Genomic DNA, 18,196 nt, shown 5'->3' on the forward strand with positions numbered 1-18,196 from the left:
GGAGGAGGAATGAGTGGGAAAGGAGAAGGAGGAAAAGGAGGAGAAAAAGGAGGAGGAGGGGGGAGGGGGGAGGAGGAGCGGGAGAAGTGGGAAGGGGAGCAGGAGAACATTTGGTAAATTACTAATATGCAAATTTTGGGAGCTGGGGAATAATTGAGATTAACAGCAAGGCCTAGTGGAAAGAGCTCAGGTCTTTGGTTTCTAATCCTGACTCTGGCATTTGTCTTCTGTATGACCTTGGGATGTTTCTCAGTCTCCTCATCTGAAAATGGGGATTAAATCCTATTCCCTCCTACTTAGACTGTGAGCCCCATATGTCCAACCTGATGATCGATTAGACTGTAAACCCGTCGATTAGACTGTAAGCCCGTCAAACGGCAGGGACTGTCTCTATCTGTTGCCAACTTGTTTATTTCAAGCGCTTAGTACAGTGTTCTGCACATAGTAAGCGCTCAATAAATACTATTGAATGAATGATCTTGCATCTACCCCAGTGCTTAGTACAGTGCTTGACACATAGTAAGCACTTAACAAAAATAATAATAATAATGTTACTTTAGAGATTTTCTGGACCTATCTGCCAGGCTGTGGTAGAAGCAGCATGGTGTAGTGAGAGTCAGAAGATCTGGGTTCCAATCCCAGCTCTGCCACTTGCCTGCTGTGTAACCTTGGGCAAGTTACTTCACTTCTCCATGCCTCAGTTTCTTCATCTGTAAAATGAGGATTGAGACTGTGAGCCTCATGCAGAACAGGGACTGTGTCCAACCAGATTTACTTGTTTCCACTCCAGTGCTTAGTACAGTGCCTGACATATAGTAAGCGCTTAACAAATACCATTATTATTATCATTATTATTATTATTATTATTAAGTTGAACATTCAGCCTCAGCTTCTTTCATCTCCCCATTTCTGCCACAAGTCCTATCTAGTCACACACCTGGTCTTTCTCATGTCTAATGAGCTCTCTGAGAGCCAGGCCACTTTCATGGAAGTGCTGGAGCTGACCCACCATGTGAAAGAAAATCAACTAAAGTATCCAAGTTCTTTATCTGCTATAGTTGGCCAAGCAGCCAAGGATAGAGGAGAGATCCTCGGCCTCAACAACAGTAGAACAGAGTTTGAGACCCCGGACAGCCAGTTCATCTTCCATTTTGGTCACCTGGCTTCAGATTGACATTGTCTAACCTCCAACTGACATCTTCTAACTTCAGTAAACGGGTGCTTTTTTTTGGTTAATAATAAATAATAATAATAATCATGGCTTTTGTTAAGTGCTTACTATGTGCGAAGACACTACAAGCAAGATTTAAAGAATAGGTCTGTGGTAAGGAGCACATAGTACATGAAGCAAACAGCAATTCCTCAGATCTGCTTGGGTAATTAACACTGCCACTACCAAACTGTTGGTTATGGCTTCATGCAAAGCAAACCCATTAATTCTAGAGATTTATGTTATGAATTTCAGGGTCTCGATATATGCAGCTTGACATCTAAGAGTGCACTGAGCTATACACCATGCTTTTAATATCAGGGAATCCAGGAGAAGAAGGCTGTTTGGAGGCCCTTGGCATCCTTCTGGTGGAGATTGTCACCCTGCAGGAGACCATAGGCTTCTGCATTTCCTTTCCCAACGAGAAGAATCTGCATGGTTCTTATTCATCGCAAAGCTTCAGTGGCCTGGGGGCAATGGGAACCTAACAGCCCTCCCAGGCAAAAGTTTACTCCTTCCTGATAATTCTATTTATTTATATTGATGCTATTGATGCCTGTTTACTTGTTCTGATGTCTGTCTGTCTCCTTCTAGACTCTGAGCCTGTTGTTGGGCAGGGATTGTCTCTGTTGTTGACTTGTACTTTCCAAGAGCTTAGTACAGTGCTCTGCACACAGTAAGTGCTCAGTAAATACGATTGAATGAATGAATGAATGAATGAATGATTTCTCAAAACATTTGGGTGTTCCTACATCTATGTGGGGGCAATGCTTCCCTTCCCATCACTACTGAGGCTAATTATTTGGTCCAGCAGGATCCAGGTTAGAATAAAGGAACAGAGAGAGTGCTGTTGGGTCAGCCAAAATAATAATAATAAGCATAATTATGGTATTTGTTAAGCGCTTATTATGTGTCAAGCACTGTTCTAAGCACTGGGGTAGATACAAGATAATCAAGTTGTCCCAAGTGGGGCTCACAGTCTTGATCCCCATTTTACAGATGAGGTAACTGCGGCACAGAGAAGTAAAGTAGCTTGCCCAAGGTCACACAGCTGCCAAATGGCGGGATTAGAAACCACGTCCTCTGACTCCCAAGCCCGTGCTCTTTCCACTAAGCCACACTGCCATGTTGAGCCCCCTGGGTCCCTTTCTCCCCTCCCTCTCCCCAACCATCGAAGGCAGTGAGTCCGTGTGAGAATAAGGAAAATGTCACTCTTGCCCAGGCACTAAAGTGGTGCTGGCATGAGGACCCAGAATACTTTTGGCCTCATTAAAGATTATTAATTGCTTGCTTTAGAGGCTGTGTTTAAGCTCTGAGATCACTAGGCTGGATTAACATGCAGTATATCAAAAGTTTATAGCCAGTTACAAAATAATGAGAGGTCTATTTTTCCTCACAGTATCCTCATATTACAAGTTGAGGCTATCTCAGCTCAGAAATCTGGCAATTGACTTTGAACTGTGGTGGCGTCAAGAAGCTGCCTGTTTCAGCTATGGACAGGTTTTCCCTAAGATAGATGCAGACTCCTCTCATGAGGAGTAGCTCCCCATTCATGAAGGAGGACCACTTCAAAGAACAGCATAAAGAGTTCACAGTCCTGTCCCTAAGAACCAGGTCCCGGCCACCTGAAAAGTATCTGATTTTTAGTTAATCCATCCATCAGAATCTAATGAACACCCACTCTGGGTAGACTATTCTACTAGGCATTGTGGGAAATAATAATAATAATAATGTTGGTATTTGTTAAGCACTTACTATGTGCAGAGCACTGTTCTAAGCACTGGGGTAGATACAGGGTAATCAGGTTGTCCCACGTGAGGCTCACAGTTAATCCCCATTTTACAGATGAGGTAACTGAGGCACAGAGAAGTTAAGTGACTTGCCCACAGTCACACAGCTGCCAAGTGGCAGAGCTGGGATTCGAACCCATGACCTCTGACTCTCAAGCCCTGGCTCTTTCCACTGAGCCATGCTGCTTCTCAAGGAAAAACAGAATATGGTCCCTGCTCTTCAGGAATTTACCAACTAATGGATGAGGGGAAGGGAAGAGGAAAAAGATATATACACCAGGATGCAAGTAATCATATTGGAAAGTGAACAAGTAAAATTAATTCAGGATCAAGTCCATGATGATTGTAGGCCTCCCTCCTCCAAAAAGCCAAACCATATAAAGACAATTTATGAACCACTTTCCCCTTCACCTATACTTCTTTTACTTACTCCTACATTCTCATTAAGATAAATTATTCAATGAGAGAACATTTTATACATTTACCTATTAGTTTGGCAATCATAAAAATTCACCACTCACAAAGTCCAGCTGAATCATGCAATGCCCAAGAAATGGCTCCCTCAGGCCTGTGCTGTTTTCCATAACTATTCCCCAGACTTGTGAGCTTCTGAGGCCAAGACAAGTGAAACTTCCTTCCTTCCCTCAGCCAGCTGCCTACCCAAACTGTCAAAAAGCTATTCCTGCCCTTCTGGTTTAATCCAATTCCATGTGTCCCTGAGTGTTTAACAACATACCCTTCTCCACGATTTTCCCAAGGGTCACATCTAGGTCTAGGAAATAATGAGGGCCCCAAGCATATTTGCATATAATTTGCACTTCATTAGCATGTGATTTGCTTTTGCTCACATAGACTGTAGAGTCTATTCTGAGCCAATTAAATATTATTCTTGCTCCCCAGGAGGCTGCTATGCCTTGATTTTTCCTCTTCCCTGTCCCTCACTCACCTACTCTCCCTGACTCAAATACACTGACCAGAGATGAAATGCACTAAAGCGGAGACTCACTCAGCTGTATCTCACTCTTAACTCTCCCCTCTCCATTTTGTCACCCACATTCTTCCCCTAGCCTGGAACTTCCTCCCTCCCCAAATCCAACAGACCACAGAACTTCCCACATTCAAAACTCTCCTAAAATCCTAGCTCCTCCAACAAGCCTTTCCCTGATTAGTTCCCAGCACCCCGAATCATACACACCCACCAGCCTTCTCCAGCAGTTAAGCACATATTTGTATCCATCCTGAGCACTTTTGTATTTATTATTCAACTGTACAGTCAAGTACTTTTATTATTCTATTTGTAAATATGTTATATCTGTCTCCTCCATTAGAGTGTAAGTTCCTTGTGGGCAAGGAATGCGCCACTTCTCTGTTTTGTATTTCTCAAGCATTTAATACAGTGAAACTCAATAGACACTATGTCTACTGCTACTATCAATGAGGAAGCACTGTAGCCTACTGGAAAGAGCACGGGCCTGGGAGTCAGAAGAACTGAATTCTAATCCCTGCTCCATCAGTTGTCTGCTATGTAACCTTGGGCAAGTCACTGAACTTCTCTTGCCTCAGTTACCTCAAGTGTAAAATGGGGATTAAGACTGTGAGCCCTATGTGAGCCCTATAAATACCACTGATGATGATGATGATAAAAAAAGATGGCCAGGAAAGAAATGCACAAGAGTTACACTTTCATTCAGATCCTAGGATCTGAATGCAGATTCTAAATAAATCCAAATGCAGATTCTAGCAGCTTAACCAAGAATCTTTCCTTCCCATCCTTCTTCCATCTTCCCAGGCTCCTACTCCATTCTGATCCTCCTTGACCTCTCTGCTGCCTTTGACACTGTCGACCATCCCCTCCTCCTCCATACCTTATCTCACCTTGGCTTCACGGACTCTGTCCTCTCCTGGTTCTCCTCTTACCTCTCTGGCCGATCATTCTCGGTCTCCTACGCTGGAGCCTCCTCCCCCTCCCATCCTTTAACTGTTGGAGTTCCTCAAGGGTCAGTTCTTGGCCCTCTTCTGTTCTCCATTTACACTCACTCCCTCGGTGAACTCATCCGCTCTCACGGCTTTGACTACCATCTCTACGCAGATGACACGCAGATCTACATCTCCGCCCCTGTCCTCTCCCCCTCCCTTCAGGCTCGCATCTCCTCCTGCCTCCGGGACGTCTCCACCTGGATGTCGGCCCGCCACCTAAAACTCAACATGAGCAAGACTGAGCTCCTCATCTTCCCTCCCAAGCCCGGTCCGCTCCCAGACTTCTCCATCACCGTGGATGGCACGACCATCCTTCCCGTCCCGCAGGCCCGCAATCTCGGTGTCATCCTTGACTCGTCCCTCTCGTTCACCCCACACATCCTATCCGTTACCAAGACCTGCCGGTTTCACCTCTACAATATCACCAAGATCCGCCCTTTCCTCTCCACCCAAACGGCTACCTTACTGTTACGGGCTCTCGTTATATCCCGGCTAGACTACTGTGTCAGCCTTCTCTCTGACCTCCCTTCCTCCTCTCTCGCCCCGCTCCGGTCTATTCTTCACTCCGCTGCCCGGCTCATCTTCCTGCAGAAACGATCTGGGCATGTCACTCCCCTTCTTAAACAACTCCAGTGGTTGCCTATCGACCTCCGCTCCAAACAAAAACTCCTCACTCTAGGCTTCAAGGCTCTCCATCACCTTGCCCCTTCCTACCTCTCCTCCCTTCTCTCTTTCTACCGCCCACCCCGCACGCTCCGCTCCTCCGCCGCCCACCTCCTCACCGTCCCTCGGTCTCGCCTATCCCGCCGTCGACCCCTGGGTCACGTCCTCCCGCGGTCCTGGAACGCCCTCCCTCCTCACCTCCGCCAAACTGATTCTCTTTCCCTCTTCAAAACCTTACTTAAAAATCACCTCCTCCAAGAGGCCTTCCCAGACTGAGCTCCTCTTCCCCCTCTACTCCCTCTGCCATCCCCCCTTTACCTCTACGCAGCTAAAGCCTCATTTTCCCCTTTTCCCTCTGCTCCTCCACCTCTCCCTTCCCATCCCCACAGCACTGTACTCGTCCGCTCAACTGCATATATTTTCGTTACCCTATTTATTTTGTTAATGAATTGTACATCGCCTTGATTCTATTTAGTTGCCATTGTTTTTACGAGATGTTCTTCCCCTTGACGCTGTTTAGTGCCATTGTTCTTATCTGCCCACCTCCCCCGATTAGACTGTAAGCCCGTCAAACGGCAGGGACTGTCTCTATCTGTTGCCGACTTGTTCATCCCAAGCACTTAGTACAGTGCTCTGCACATAGTAAGCGCTCAATAAATACTATTGAATGAATGAATGAATGAAAGGTATACCTCATTAAAGATAGGTGTGTCAGAGAGTCGGAATTAGGATCAGAGTTGAATCTTAATTCTTCCTTCTCTGGGTAGTTGCTCCACTGTGATGGTGGGAGAAAATTGCTGCCTTTATCTGGCCCCTTTGTGACTTGGGCTACACCACTCCAGTTAATCTGCAAGTGCTTTCTATGTGCCAAGCACTGCACTAAACGCTGAGGTAGATAAAGATCATCAAGTCCCATATGGGGCTCACATTCTAAGTAGGAGTGAGAACAGGTAGTGAATCCCTGTTTTGCAGATGAAGGCACTGAGGCACAGAGAAGTTAAGCGACTTGCCCAAGGTCACACAGCAGGCAAGTGGCAGAGCTGGGATTAAAACACACGTTCTCTGACTCCCAGACCTGTGTTCTTTCCTCTAGGCCACATAATTCAGACATCACAGTAAGACATCTTTGATTTTGATTTAGTTTCCTTTACCTAAAGAATTAATGTACTAAAAAGGAAAAGTTGAGGGAGGGAGGAGGAGGAGAAGGAGGAGGAAAAGAAGGAGATAGATCAGGAGGACAAGAAGAGGAGGAAAGTAGGCAGTGGTGGAGGAGGCAGAGGAGGAGTAGGAGGAAGAGGAGGAAGAGGAGGAGGAGGAGGAAGCAGAGGAGGAGGAGGAGGAATAGGAGACAGAGGAGAAGGCAGATGAAGAGGAGGAGGAAGAGAAGACAGGAGGAGGGCAAGGAGGAGGAAGAAGAAAGAAAGAAGAAGAAGAAAGAAAGAAGAAGAAGAAGAAGAAGAAGAAGAAGAAGAAGAAGGAGGAGGAGGAGGAGAAGGAGGAGGAGGAAGAGGAGGAGGAAGAAGAAGGAAGAAAAGAAGAAGAAGAAGAAGAAGAAGAAGAAGAAGAAGAAGAAGAAGAAGAAGAAAGAAGAAGAAGAAGAAGAAGAAGAAGAAGAAGAAGAAGAAGAAGAAGAAAAGAAGAAGAAAAAGAAGAAGTTTTTTTTGATCTAAAACTATTTCTCGGACCCTCTTTGGGCAGTGTTTTCCGGTTTGATAGTTACCTTTGTTCCTTTGGATTGTTTGGGAAAGTTTCAAGTGACTTTCTCTCGTGGGGCTTTCAGGGTTATTTGTTTGTCTTTCTTACTGCAGCTTCCAAAGGCTCCTCAAAAGTCGGGCCGTGGAGAATCTGGGGTCCCCAGCTCGGCCAAGCCGGATAAGGCCCGTGCTGCCTGGGGGCGGGCACATCCTCCCTTCTCGGGGAACCTGGGCCCCGGCCGATGGGCGACTTAGCCAAGAGCGTTCGGGGAATGGTCAGTTTCGCCCTCTCACCCCTCAGTTTCGGGAAACGATTTCCCCGAGATCGGGGCTTCCGTGGTGCCGGAGTGTGGAAGAAGCACCGTCCCCCTCTCAGTCCTAGGATCGGCGGGTCTCCCGGGCCCTCCTGTCCCCTCGCCTCCCCGCTTCGCACGCGGTCCCAACGTTCCCGACCGGGGGAGCGAATCTGCCTTTGGAGCCCCAGATTCGTTCTCCTGCCAGCCCATTTTAGGGAAGCGTTTACAGGTTCCCTGCATCTCCCTGCCTGCCAGACCGACCCCCTCTCCGGGAGCCCGGAGTGCTCGGAAAACACGGCCACAACCGAGGGAAAGGGAGAGAAGGAAAGCCTCCCGGAAGCCGACTCTCTTCGCCCAAACCCCGTTCCAAGTGTCATCTCCCCAAATCGCCCCTCCTCCGGCACTCCCCTTCTCTCCCTTTCCTCTCTCCTAGGAGAGCCACCCATGTTTCATCCTTCACGGGCCCATTAGCTGCCAAAGCTGAGGCTGAGGGCGTCCTATCCCAGGCTGGACCCACGCTCCCAAATCGTCTCCTCTCCTGAAAGCGCTGTGCCCAGGCCTCCTCTCGCGCTGCCTGGGAATCAGCATGGCCTAGTGGCAAGAGCACGGCCTTGGGAGTCAGAGGTCGTGGGTTCTAATCCCGACAACAATCCCGACAAGCAAACACTTGTCTGCTGTGTGACCTTGGACAAGTCATTTCACTTCCTCTGTGCCTCAGTTCCCTCATCTGGAAAATGGGGATTGAGACTGTGAACCCCATGGGTGACAGGGATTATGTCCAACCTGATTACCTTGTATCTACCCCAGCGCTTAGAATAGTGCTTGGCACATAGTAAGCGCTTAACAAACTCCGTAATTATTATTGTTATTGTTATTAATCTTAGGATGCTAAATAGGTGGATGAGGGAATAAGGAAATGAAGTTAAATGGTAAATCGAGAGAGCGGGAATTGTATTCGGGTCGACCTTCATAGAATCCTCTGGATACCGTGTCACACCTGAACTACGATCTCAATGCAGTCTTTCCAAGTGACAGCTATAGAGAAGCCACGCTATCAAGCACCCGCACAAGGCCCTAGGGACAGAAAGCAATCAGAAAGCGGCTAGGAAACAAATTTAGGAAAACTTATTTCTTCCTCCTCCCCGCAGTGGAACCGTCCGTCAAACTGCTGCTATTCCCTGCTGCTGGATGCACACACCCTAGCCCCCGGCATATGTGAAGCATTGGGGAGAATGTTTATGGACAGTTATGCATTGGATGATATCTACAAGGCTGAGATAGAGGTTGTGTGGGCCGATTGAAACTATGAGATTTGCTCTCAAAGAATTGATTCTTCGCTGCAGGGGAAGCAGTGGAGGCTCACCCGGGAAAGAGAGGGATCTGCTGTTCCTTCCCAGATGTTCGGTCCCGTCCAGCCCCTCTAACTCGAAATCTAAGAGCGAAAACAGCATCTCGCCTGGAGGCTAAACTTAGAGACAGAGAGACAGAGACAGTAAGAGAGAACGTCTCTCCTTCTCCATAGAGAGCGGACCCCTGTGCCCATCAGAACGCAAAGAACTGATCCAGGGAGTGAAAGGAAAAATCGGGATGTGAGAAAGAAAGCTAGCACTGATTCATGACCCTTAAAATAAAAAGAATAACAGGACGGGAAGTTGCTTTGCATTTTATAACTAAATATCTCTCTCTCCCTCTCTCTCTCTCTCTCTCTTTCTCTCCTTCCCGCCAGTAACTGAAGCTCACCCCCCGCGACTCACGGAAGCCTCTAATCAGAACATGGAGCTGCCTTTCCGTCCAGGCTAGGCCGTCTTCTTCTCCCGAACAAATACCACCGTATCCCATTCCGTCAGGTCTTGGGGTCGCTTTTGACCCTCCAGTTCCGTTGCCCCGGGCCCCCCTCGAGATTCCCTACTCTTTCCGAGAGCCAAACCGGGCCTGGGCCGCAGTCTTTTTGTTTCCTGTTGTTGTTTTTCAGAACAGGAGGATAATTGCGCGTTTCAGTTACTCTATAATTGGCTATCGAAATAGAAAGACAACTGCAGTACTCGCTGGAATGGGAGGCAATACCCACTTCCTCCAAACATCAAGCTGCTGCACAGGGAGAGGAGATCCCCGATATTCTAGCTAGCTTTGGCTCACTCCCCGAAACACCCCTCTCCGTTCTTAAAAATGCCCACCTCTCTGAGAGAATGTGGAGCAGCCCCTTCTCCCTTCCTCCTTCACACCTCTAGCGCTTGAAGAAAAGAGAGGAAGGGGGAGAAAGGTGGAAAAGAGAAGAGATCTCTCGGGTGAAGATGACAGACCGCAATGAGATTAAACTCCCATTTCGGTCTACACTGCCTAGCTTTGGCAGTGTGGCAGTGCGGATATAGATAACTGCCGTCTTAGTCACTGAAATGACGAAGAAATTAACGAACAAAAAATAACCCACAAAAAAAAAACAACTAAACGCCAAACCCATTTGAAATACTTTGAATTTCACAGATAAAAGCTTTTTATCCAGAGCTTTCAGAATGAGGAAAAAACGGCGCCGGCTTCACTTCACCACTTTGTCTATCCCCTCCTTCTCTCCGAATTAACTTCTGGTTCGAGCTCCGGGGTGGACAGGAGAGGTGCCAACTCTTCATTTTGGAATAAGAGGAAGAAATGGGGCGGGGCTTTGGGGGGACAGGAAGCGGGGTATAGCTTGGGAGTGGCAGGTAAACTGCGGAGAGCTAAAGGGCTAAAAGGACTGCTTTGGAATCATCTCAGCCACTCCAGCCCTGCTAAAGTTTTGTCAGAGGGCTTGGGATAAACGAGGCCGGGAGTCCAAGCTAAAAACCAGTAAGGGCAAAAACAATGAGTTCGTGCCACCACTCCCCCCTCGGTGGCCCCCAATGTTCCCACGGAATTGGCACCTATGAGGCCAGACCTCGCCATTCCTTCATTTGATGGTATTTATTGAACGCTTTCTGTGTGCAGAGCACTATACAAAGCGCTTGCACTTGTACTAAGCGCTCGCGTTCTATCCGAATCAGAGAGCGGTGAGTGCGCTGTGCCACTCGGTTCTCCGCGAGAAAGAGGCTCTGTCGTTGTCCCGAAAGACCACAGAACTGACACCGAACCTCAGCTCAGGAACAGAAAGAGAGTGGCAGACCTTCCTCTAGGAGAGGTGAAGCAAGGAGGTGAAGGGAGGAGACCTGCCACGATTCCACAGTCAACTGCGACGACGATCTGGATAATTAGGGATAAAAGAATCCAAACTCCTAAATGAACCCCCACACTCCCGTTTTAGTTTAGATGATCCCGGTGCGATTTTCTGTTCCAGGAATGCCGGGGAAGAAATGCTTTTAAAAAGCAAATGTAAAGGGCACTCTCCCGGCCCTTGACCCAGTCGGGTCCCCAACCGTTTTTATGAAGGGGAAAACCGCCGAAAACCTAAGCCGAGGGGTCGCAAACAGTGACTCCAGCCCATTTGTCGTAAAATACTTTATTGAAATAAAGTAAATATTTCCGCATGGGTAAGGCTGATTGGCATAAAATGCATTTGGGTTTGGTTATCTGATGGCTCGGAACACTCCACTCCCTCGCCTTGTCCGGCGCCTCAGAAGGACAGACACAAAACAAGAAAAACCACAACAAAAGGTCTGTCTGGGAAACACCCGAACCGCAGCGACAGAGGCTAGGGCATGCGTGTGTCTCCCCGGGAGAGAGGTGGAAGAGAAAAAAAAAATTAAATATGCCGGGTTCCTCGAGTCCATTAATACTCGATTCCCCGAACCGTTTCTTAGTTTGCTGTAGTTGAAATTCGGATCCCCTTCCTAACTACTCTTCCTCCTTCCCTCTTCTCTCTCCTCTCTTTCTCTCTCTCTGGAAGCAACAATGAAAAGTAAAACAAAAACAAATGCAAAGTCACACAGCCTCCTTGGGCTTGGTCCTTATTACAGTTCCAGGTAAGATCCATCCAGTCCGGAGACCCGGGAGGCAAGGCCGGTTGCGGGAGGGGGAAAGGATGAGGTGACCCCGGCCCCAGCCTGGCAGGTTGCTCTCTGGAGTCTAGGAAGTTGGAAGAAGGGAGGAAAGGGGGCGGGGTGGGGGGAGAGGGATGGGGGGTTGGATTTTTTTTCCCCCTCCGGGTTAATCCAGTCCTCGGGAGGGAAGGTGCCGAAGGGAAAGAAGGCCTCTGGTGGAGTCCTTTGGTTCTGCTTGGGGGGGGGAGGGGGGGCGCAGGCCCGGGGCGGCGGGAGCGGCTCCTCGGCACTGTCCGCCCCGTCGGCTGGGCTGGGCTGGGCTGGGCTGGATCCTCCCCGCCGCCGACTCACTCTTCCTGGCTGACTTCGCAGGGCGAGCTCAGGCCCTCCGCCTGCTTCTCCGCCTCTTTGGCCCGCTCCTGCTCTGTCAGCTGTTCGCTGGTGGGGATGGAGTTTTTCTTGGGACGGCCCTTCGGTTTGGTGGGTGACTCGAGCCCGCCGCCCTGTAACACCTGGGAAGGGGGGGAGAGGGAGCGAGGGTGAGACAGGGCAGGGAGAAGGAGCCGAGGCGAGCCCAGAACGCCCCGTGGAATAGGTCTGGGCAGGGATCTGGCCCTTGGCGCCGTCCATGAAAACCGAAGCGCTTTCCTGGGGTGGAGAGACAGGAGAGTGGGGCCTGCTGGCCCAGGCAGAGTCGCCTACCGGTGCCCACGGGCACCGAGCTTGAGCTTGGGCTGGCTCTGCTCAGTGGTGGTCCTGGGTCGTTGTGGGATCCCGAGCAAGGCAGTCCTTCGCGGCCCCGGAAAGCCCAGTTTTGATGAGCTGCTACCGAAAGCCCGGACCTTTCAAAATTATTATTATTTGTTCGCTTGTTTGACTTTCCGCTTCGCGTGGCCTTCTCCGCAAGTTGCAAGGACAGACTTTTAGGCAATTGGAGAAAGAAAGCGCTTTCTGAGCCCCGGTCCATGTCCATTGCCCCCAAGTGAGGGGGTCGCGGCGGTCTCTCTCCCCTAAGGCCGCTTCTGCCCCGCCCCTGCCCCGGCCGCTTCCCGGCCTTCGGAGTCGGCTCCCTACTCCTTTCCCGAGGCTCCTGTTGGCTCTGCCCGTTCCCTGCCGCTGCTCCGGGGCGAGCACCCCGGAAACCCAGGGCAGTGGCTGTGCCCCCATCCGAGCTGCTCTCCCGGGCCAGAGGGGCGCGTAGAGGGGCGCAGCTGGGACCCGGGAGCAAGCTGGGGGCCGCAGGCCACACACTCACTATTTTCTTCCACTTCATCCGCCGGTTCTGGTACCACGTCTTCACCTGCAGCTGGCTGAGTCCCAGCGATTCGGCGAGGTCTATTCTGCGGGAGAGCGGAGGAGGGGCGACGGCGGCCGTAAAGCCGGGATGCCACCCCGACGGGTCCGGGATGCCTCCGCCACCCCGTGCTTCCTCCCGCTGGGATTGCCCACGCGGAGGGCACTGGGGGAGTCTTTCTGAGCCGAGAAGCCAGGACCCTGGGGCCCATCCCGCCCCGTCCGGCCCGGATCCCCCAGCCCTCAGCCCGCCCGGATCTCAGGACCTGGAGGGAGTCAGGAGGGCGCGCCCCTCTCCCCGCCCGCCAATCCCCAGCCCCTCGGCCTGGTACCTGTCGGGAGTGGAGAGATACTTCTGCTTCTCGAAGCGCTTCTCCAGCCCCATGAGCTGCAGCTCGGTGAAGACCGTGCGGCTCCTCCTCCCCTTCTTGGCCTTGGCGCCCGGCTCCGGCGGGGCCGCCTCCAGCTTGCCGCGGAGGTGCAGCTCCAGGGGGAGGTGGGGGGAGGCCGAGCCCCCCTGCAGCCCCGAACCCGCCGCCAGGAGGGCCGAGCCCAGGCCCGAGCAGCCCAGCGGGGCCAGAGGAAACTTAAACACCGCCGCCTGCTCCGCCTTCAACACCGCTGCCGATCCGGAGGGAGAGAGGGGAGAAAGAGAGAGGGCCAGGTTAGGCCCGTCTGGCCCCTCGCCGAGTCCCTGAGCCGCCGCCCTCACTGGGGGAGCCGGGGTCCGCTCTGCAGTCAGGACCCGGTCGCGCACTTGACCCCCCCCCCCGCTTCCCCTCACCGAGTCTGGGACCCCCCGTATCCCAAGTCCCCGGGCCCTCAAGGCCCTGACTGAGGTGCCCTCCTCAGTTCAACTAACGAAGCCACGGGAGGGCTCATGGTTCCGTGGAGTAAAGAAAGCGAGGGACCCCACAGCAAAAACAGAGAAGGAGATTAGACAGCCTCCTCATCCTCTCCGGAGGGGGGACGGGAATAGTCGCCCCCACATTTCCGGGATAAAGTGGGCTTTCGAAGACGAGATTCGCCGCTGCTCAGAAAAAAAAAAAGAAATCTGAGTGTGCTTGGATCTGTTTGCGAATCGGTAGGCGTGCCTAGGTCGACCAGTTGCATTCTAACGCTATGTAGAAACAGAGAATGCGCGTTCATGTGAATGGACGGATCTGTAGGTGCCCGATGGTTTTAAACTTGGTATTTCTCTGGTCAGTGATAAACAGATGGGAATGTTTCACGGTCTTTACGTTGGACCTACAATATCCCAATTAAAGGAATAGCTTGGAGTGGCAAACAGCCTGTGAGTTTCTAGCGATGACTTCTAAATTCGTTTGCCACCCATTTTAAAGGATGGTTATAATGTCTAACCAAATCTGAAACCTGGGTCTTTACGTGAGGTTTTTAATTCCTCAGACCAAAGAGGGTCGTGCTCAATTTCCTGCGGTCGGTTACTTAGGAAAGTCCAATATCGCTCTCCGAGAAGCGTGTGTACCCTGGATACTACTTTCCCGTCAAATTCCATATCATGGAAAAAACATGAAACACCGGGATATTTTTCAAGGCCTTCTCTAAATGTGTGCCTGGCCCCAAAAACGGTCAGCAACGAAATCGCAAGGTATGTTTAATCTTTTCGAATCTTCAAAATCTTAAAATTCCATTCTTCGTCCGAATTAAACCAGGCGAACTCCAACACAAGCAGCGGCACCATTCCCCGAAGCCGGGCCCCAGCGATGGGGAGGAAGAAAAAGGGAGGGAGGAAAGAAAGAAAGAAGAGGGGAAGGAGGAAGGGAATAAAATGAGTAAGAACGAGAGAAAAATGAAATCGAAAGAAGAGCAAGGGGTAAGATTAATTTAAAAACCCTATCGAGCTAATGGCAGACTCCTTTTTGTTGTTGTTGTTGTTGTTGTTTGGAAAATCTCTCGCTGGGAAGAGAAAAGTCAGGAGGCTATTGGAGAGCTTGCTGGACGGGAGGTTCAATTTGCCTGTGGCCCCTGTTCCACTGTCCCCGAGTTCCTTCCTTAGCTCTTCATCGGGTACACACACGCGCGCGCGCGCGCACCCAGACGCGCGCGCACCCACACTGTGCAATTTCGATTGGGGAGGAAGCCCTCTGCGTCCAGCTCGAGCGCAGCGGGCCGGGGGCTGGAGGAGGTGGGAAGTGGGAGGACGGAAAGGGGAAAAGAGGCGAACGAAAGTTGGGGGTGGGGGGAGTTGCGGGGAGGAGGTGGAAGAGAAGTTATCTTGCAGAATCCATTTCGGACACATGAGTGCAAATCAAGGGGGAAAAGAGGAGTCGGGGGGCGGGGGCGAAATAAAGTACCGAAAACAGGCTCCACGTCAGCTAGGTGCAGGGGCAGGGAAGAATTTTATGACCCCTGGATGGAAACACCAGGAAATGGGTTTTAGGCACGCTGCTCCAACGTGGTGCTGTTTGAAAGTTAACGGTCTAATAACCCCTTTACCTCTTCCAGATCATTTCCCATTAGCGCTCTCCGGGGCTTAGGACGGCCCTGGTCGTTTGGATCGAGATGCCAACAACAACGGCAACAAAGAAGCCACCCGCTAGCGTGTCTGTGCTTGTGAGTGTTCTGTGCATTTGTGTGTGTGTGTGTGTGTGTGCCATGTATGTATGTGCGAACGTAAGAACATGTGTGTGTGTGCTGGGGGAAGGGGGTGCGCGTGCTCGTGTCTTAGAAAAATCAGCGCCTCGGTTCCCTCGAATGCTTCCATGGCCTAAACTCTGCCCTGAGCCTTCCAAAGAGTTGATTGCTGTTGATTTCCTTCTCTTCTCTCTTTTTAGTCTGAATCGGAGCAGGCCACGGAAACAGTGACAGTAATTCTATCGGCTGGATGGGGTTGAGAAGTTGGGTTTGATCTGTCAGCGTTGACCGTGTAGGCCAAAATGCGCCCCGGAGTCTTGCTTTGACGTGGGGAAATGTTGGTGATGGGAGAGTGTGGCTCACATTGACTCCAAATTCTCAAATGTAGGGTCTGAAAATGTGGAAAACCGTGCTTCTGCGCTCTTAGAGCTCCAGCCACGCTGGGGAGGAGCGTGTGGACGCCGAAACGGGCGGGGGCAGCTGCCTGCTCACTCCAGCCAGATTCGCGTCTCCCACTCTGTCCCCAACAGCCGGGCTCAGTTCAGATCTGGCCGTCCCTACCCCGGAACCCCAATCCCTAGAGTCGTCGGGCTTCGGGCCCAGGCCGAGTGAGGGACATTCTAAAGAAGTAGTAAACCAGGTAGCCCAGAGCACCTGGGAGAATAGAACCCTCCCATCCCAACCCCGTTCCCACAAAACTGAACAAAATTAAAAGACGTGTGTGGAGGATGGGAAGATTTCGATTCGCTCCTGGACAGCACGAGGGACGGGATTTGGATGAATTCTTCCTAGCACGACTCGATTGATAAGAAACCAAATTCGCGCTGCTGACAAGAAGGAAGCTACACATTCCGCCTTCAATTTATAACCTGTATGCTATAATGTTGTATGTAAACCTGCTTAAGGGCGCAGTTATGACCCTGGGTTAAAATCGGTTTTCCTCAGATAGTTCGTATTAGTGGATTAATAACAGGATAAACCCATTAGGCACATCATCCTCCTCCCCGGGTTTCTGGGGTCTCTGCTCCTCCTCCCTGACCCTGAACTTGGTCCTGGGCCAGGCACTCCCTGAACCTGGACAGGTTGGATGGCGACGGTGGAGCCTGGGGGAGCCGGACAGGGTGGGGAAGCACCGGAGCTGGGAAAGGAGAGGAGCCTCGACTCTCTCTCTCCCGGGCCGAGGAAGGACGGGAAGAGGCCAGTCCCAAGGCTCTACGCTGCACACCTCGACGCCGGGGTGGCCCTTTTTTTCCTCCGACCTCCTCTCTCCCTGCTTGGTTCCCTCCCTCATTCTCCTCCCCAGCCGGAGCCCGGCGGCTGCACGTACCCAGGTGGCTGTGGTAGGGCCGGGCGGACAGCAGTGCCTGCACGCCGAACTTGAGCAGCTCGCCGGCTACTGGCGCGGAGCTCTTAGGGTCGGGATGGTCGGTGAGGATCTCCTCGATCATGAAGCTCCGATAGCGGTGGGAGCGGTGGTCCGGAAAGGCTTCGGCTGGGAAGTAGTGCGCGGCGCCCAGTTCCAGAGGATGCTGCATCCTGCACTCGGGGCGGGCCGACTCCGGCCGGGCTAGGACACGGTCCCCGGACCCCTGCCCCGCGTTCTTCCTCCCCCTTCTCTTCTTCTTCCTCTTCCTCCTCCTCTTTTCCCTCCTCCTCCTCCTTCCTTTCTTCCTCCTTCTCCTCCTCCTCCTCTTCCTCCTCCTTTTTCTCCTCCTCCTCCTCCTCTTCCTTCTCCTCCTCCTCTTCTCCCCGTTCCTCACCGGACCGGATCAGAGCAAGTTGGGGAGGCCCTGCCCCCCGCCCCCCGCGGCCCCTAGGGCTCCCCGCGGGCCGCGGCGCCTCGGGGACTGCTCCGGGGCGCGGGAAGACGCCGGTTCATTCTCTCCGCTGCCCCAGGCGGCTCGACTGCTGCAGTTGAGCTCGCTCCTCCTCCTTCTTCTCTTCCTCCTCCTCTCCTCCTCCTCCTCCTCCGCCGCCGCCGCCGCCCCGGATCCCTTTTTGCTGGCCCGGCCGGCAGGCCTCCTGGCCCCCCGGGAAAAGGCGCACGAGCAGCGCTGAGGCCGGGAGGGGAGGACTGAGCCGCGACTGGACCGCCTCACTGCCTCATGCGGCCCGCGCCCCCGCGCGTCATAGCCAACTTGGCTTTTCTCCGCCCCTCCCGAAAGGGGAGACAGCGGCCTATTATATCCCTGACCTCAGCCCCGGGACTGCGGGAACAGGGGCGAACTAGGGGAGGGGGCAGGGCGGGGAATGGGCGGGGAGGGAAAAGGGAGAAGGAAAGAGAGAAAGGGAGAGAGGGACGGAGAGAGAGACACAGAGAGAGAGATCCTACCCTCCAGCCTTCTTTTCCTCCCTCTTTTCTTCCCTCCTGCTGTTTAGTCAGGATAGGGCACCCTGCCTCGGGGAAGGGGTTGGGAGCTGGAAAGGATTCTGTGACAAGCTACTGTCCCGGAGTACCCCTCTACACCGAGCTCACCCTAACATTTTGGACAGCTAGGACAGTCCCGGCTCCCGGCTCCTCGGGGCCTAGCCGACCCAGTCCCTGTCTCCCTGACCCTGACCCCATCCTCTTCTTTTTCTTTCCTCTTCCTTCCCCTCCAATAAACACCTAGGCGCCTGTCCCGGGGAGGGTGGGAGTGCGGGGATTTCTGACTCATGGGGCTGGAAGATGTCTTTTTGTTCACCTGGTGTTTATTTTGCCACCACCCTCACCTCCAAAGCCACTCGTGCT

General features: G+C 52.0%; 1 protein-coding gene across 1 annotated transcript; it reads right to left on the reverse strand.

The window, feature by feature from the left end:
* Nucleotides 1-11,880: 11,880 nt before the first annotated feature.
* On the reverse strand, nucleotides 11,881-17,062 carry BARX1 (BARX homeobox 1). Its single transcript, XM_001507884.4, has 4 exons — nucleotides 16,793-17,062; nucleotides 13,203-13,491; nucleotides 12,833-12,917; nucleotides 11,881-12,089 (listed from the first exon to the last, which is right to left on the reverse strand). The coding sequence occupies exons 1-4, from the start codon at nucleotides 16,998-17,000 to the stop codon at nucleotides 11,925-11,927; spliced, it is 747 nt and encodes a 248-aa protein (XP_001507934.1). The 5' UTR covers nucleotides 17,001-17,062; the 3' UTR covers nucleotides 11,881-11,924.
* Between the last annotated feature and the right edge of the window lie 1,134 nt (nucleotides 17,063-18,196).

This window comes from Ornithorhynchus anatinus, chromosome X1 (assembly GCF_004115215.2).
Source record: "Ornithorhynchus anatinus isolate Pmale09 chromosome X1, mOrnAna1.pri.v4, whole genome shotgun sequence".
Lineage (NCBI taxonomy): Eukaryota > Metazoa > Chordata > Mammalia > Monotremata > Ornithorhynchidae > Ornithorhynchus > Ornithorhynchus anatinus.

Excerpts from the sequence above, each read along its gene's own strand:
- BARX1 (XM_001507884.4), bottom strand. The coding sequence starts at position 17,000 with ATGCAGCATCCTCTGGAACTGGGCGCCGCGCACTACTTCCCAGCCGAA. Across the intron at positions 13,492-16,792 it reads GCCCTACCACAGCCACCTGG|CGGTGTTGAAGGCGGAGCAG; the intron begins GTACGTGCAGCC and ends CCGGATCGGCAG. Across the intron at positions 12,090-12,832 it reads GGATGAAGTGGAAGAAAATA|GTGTTACAGGGCGGCGGGCT; the intron begins GTGAGTGTGTGG and ends CCCCCTTCCCAG.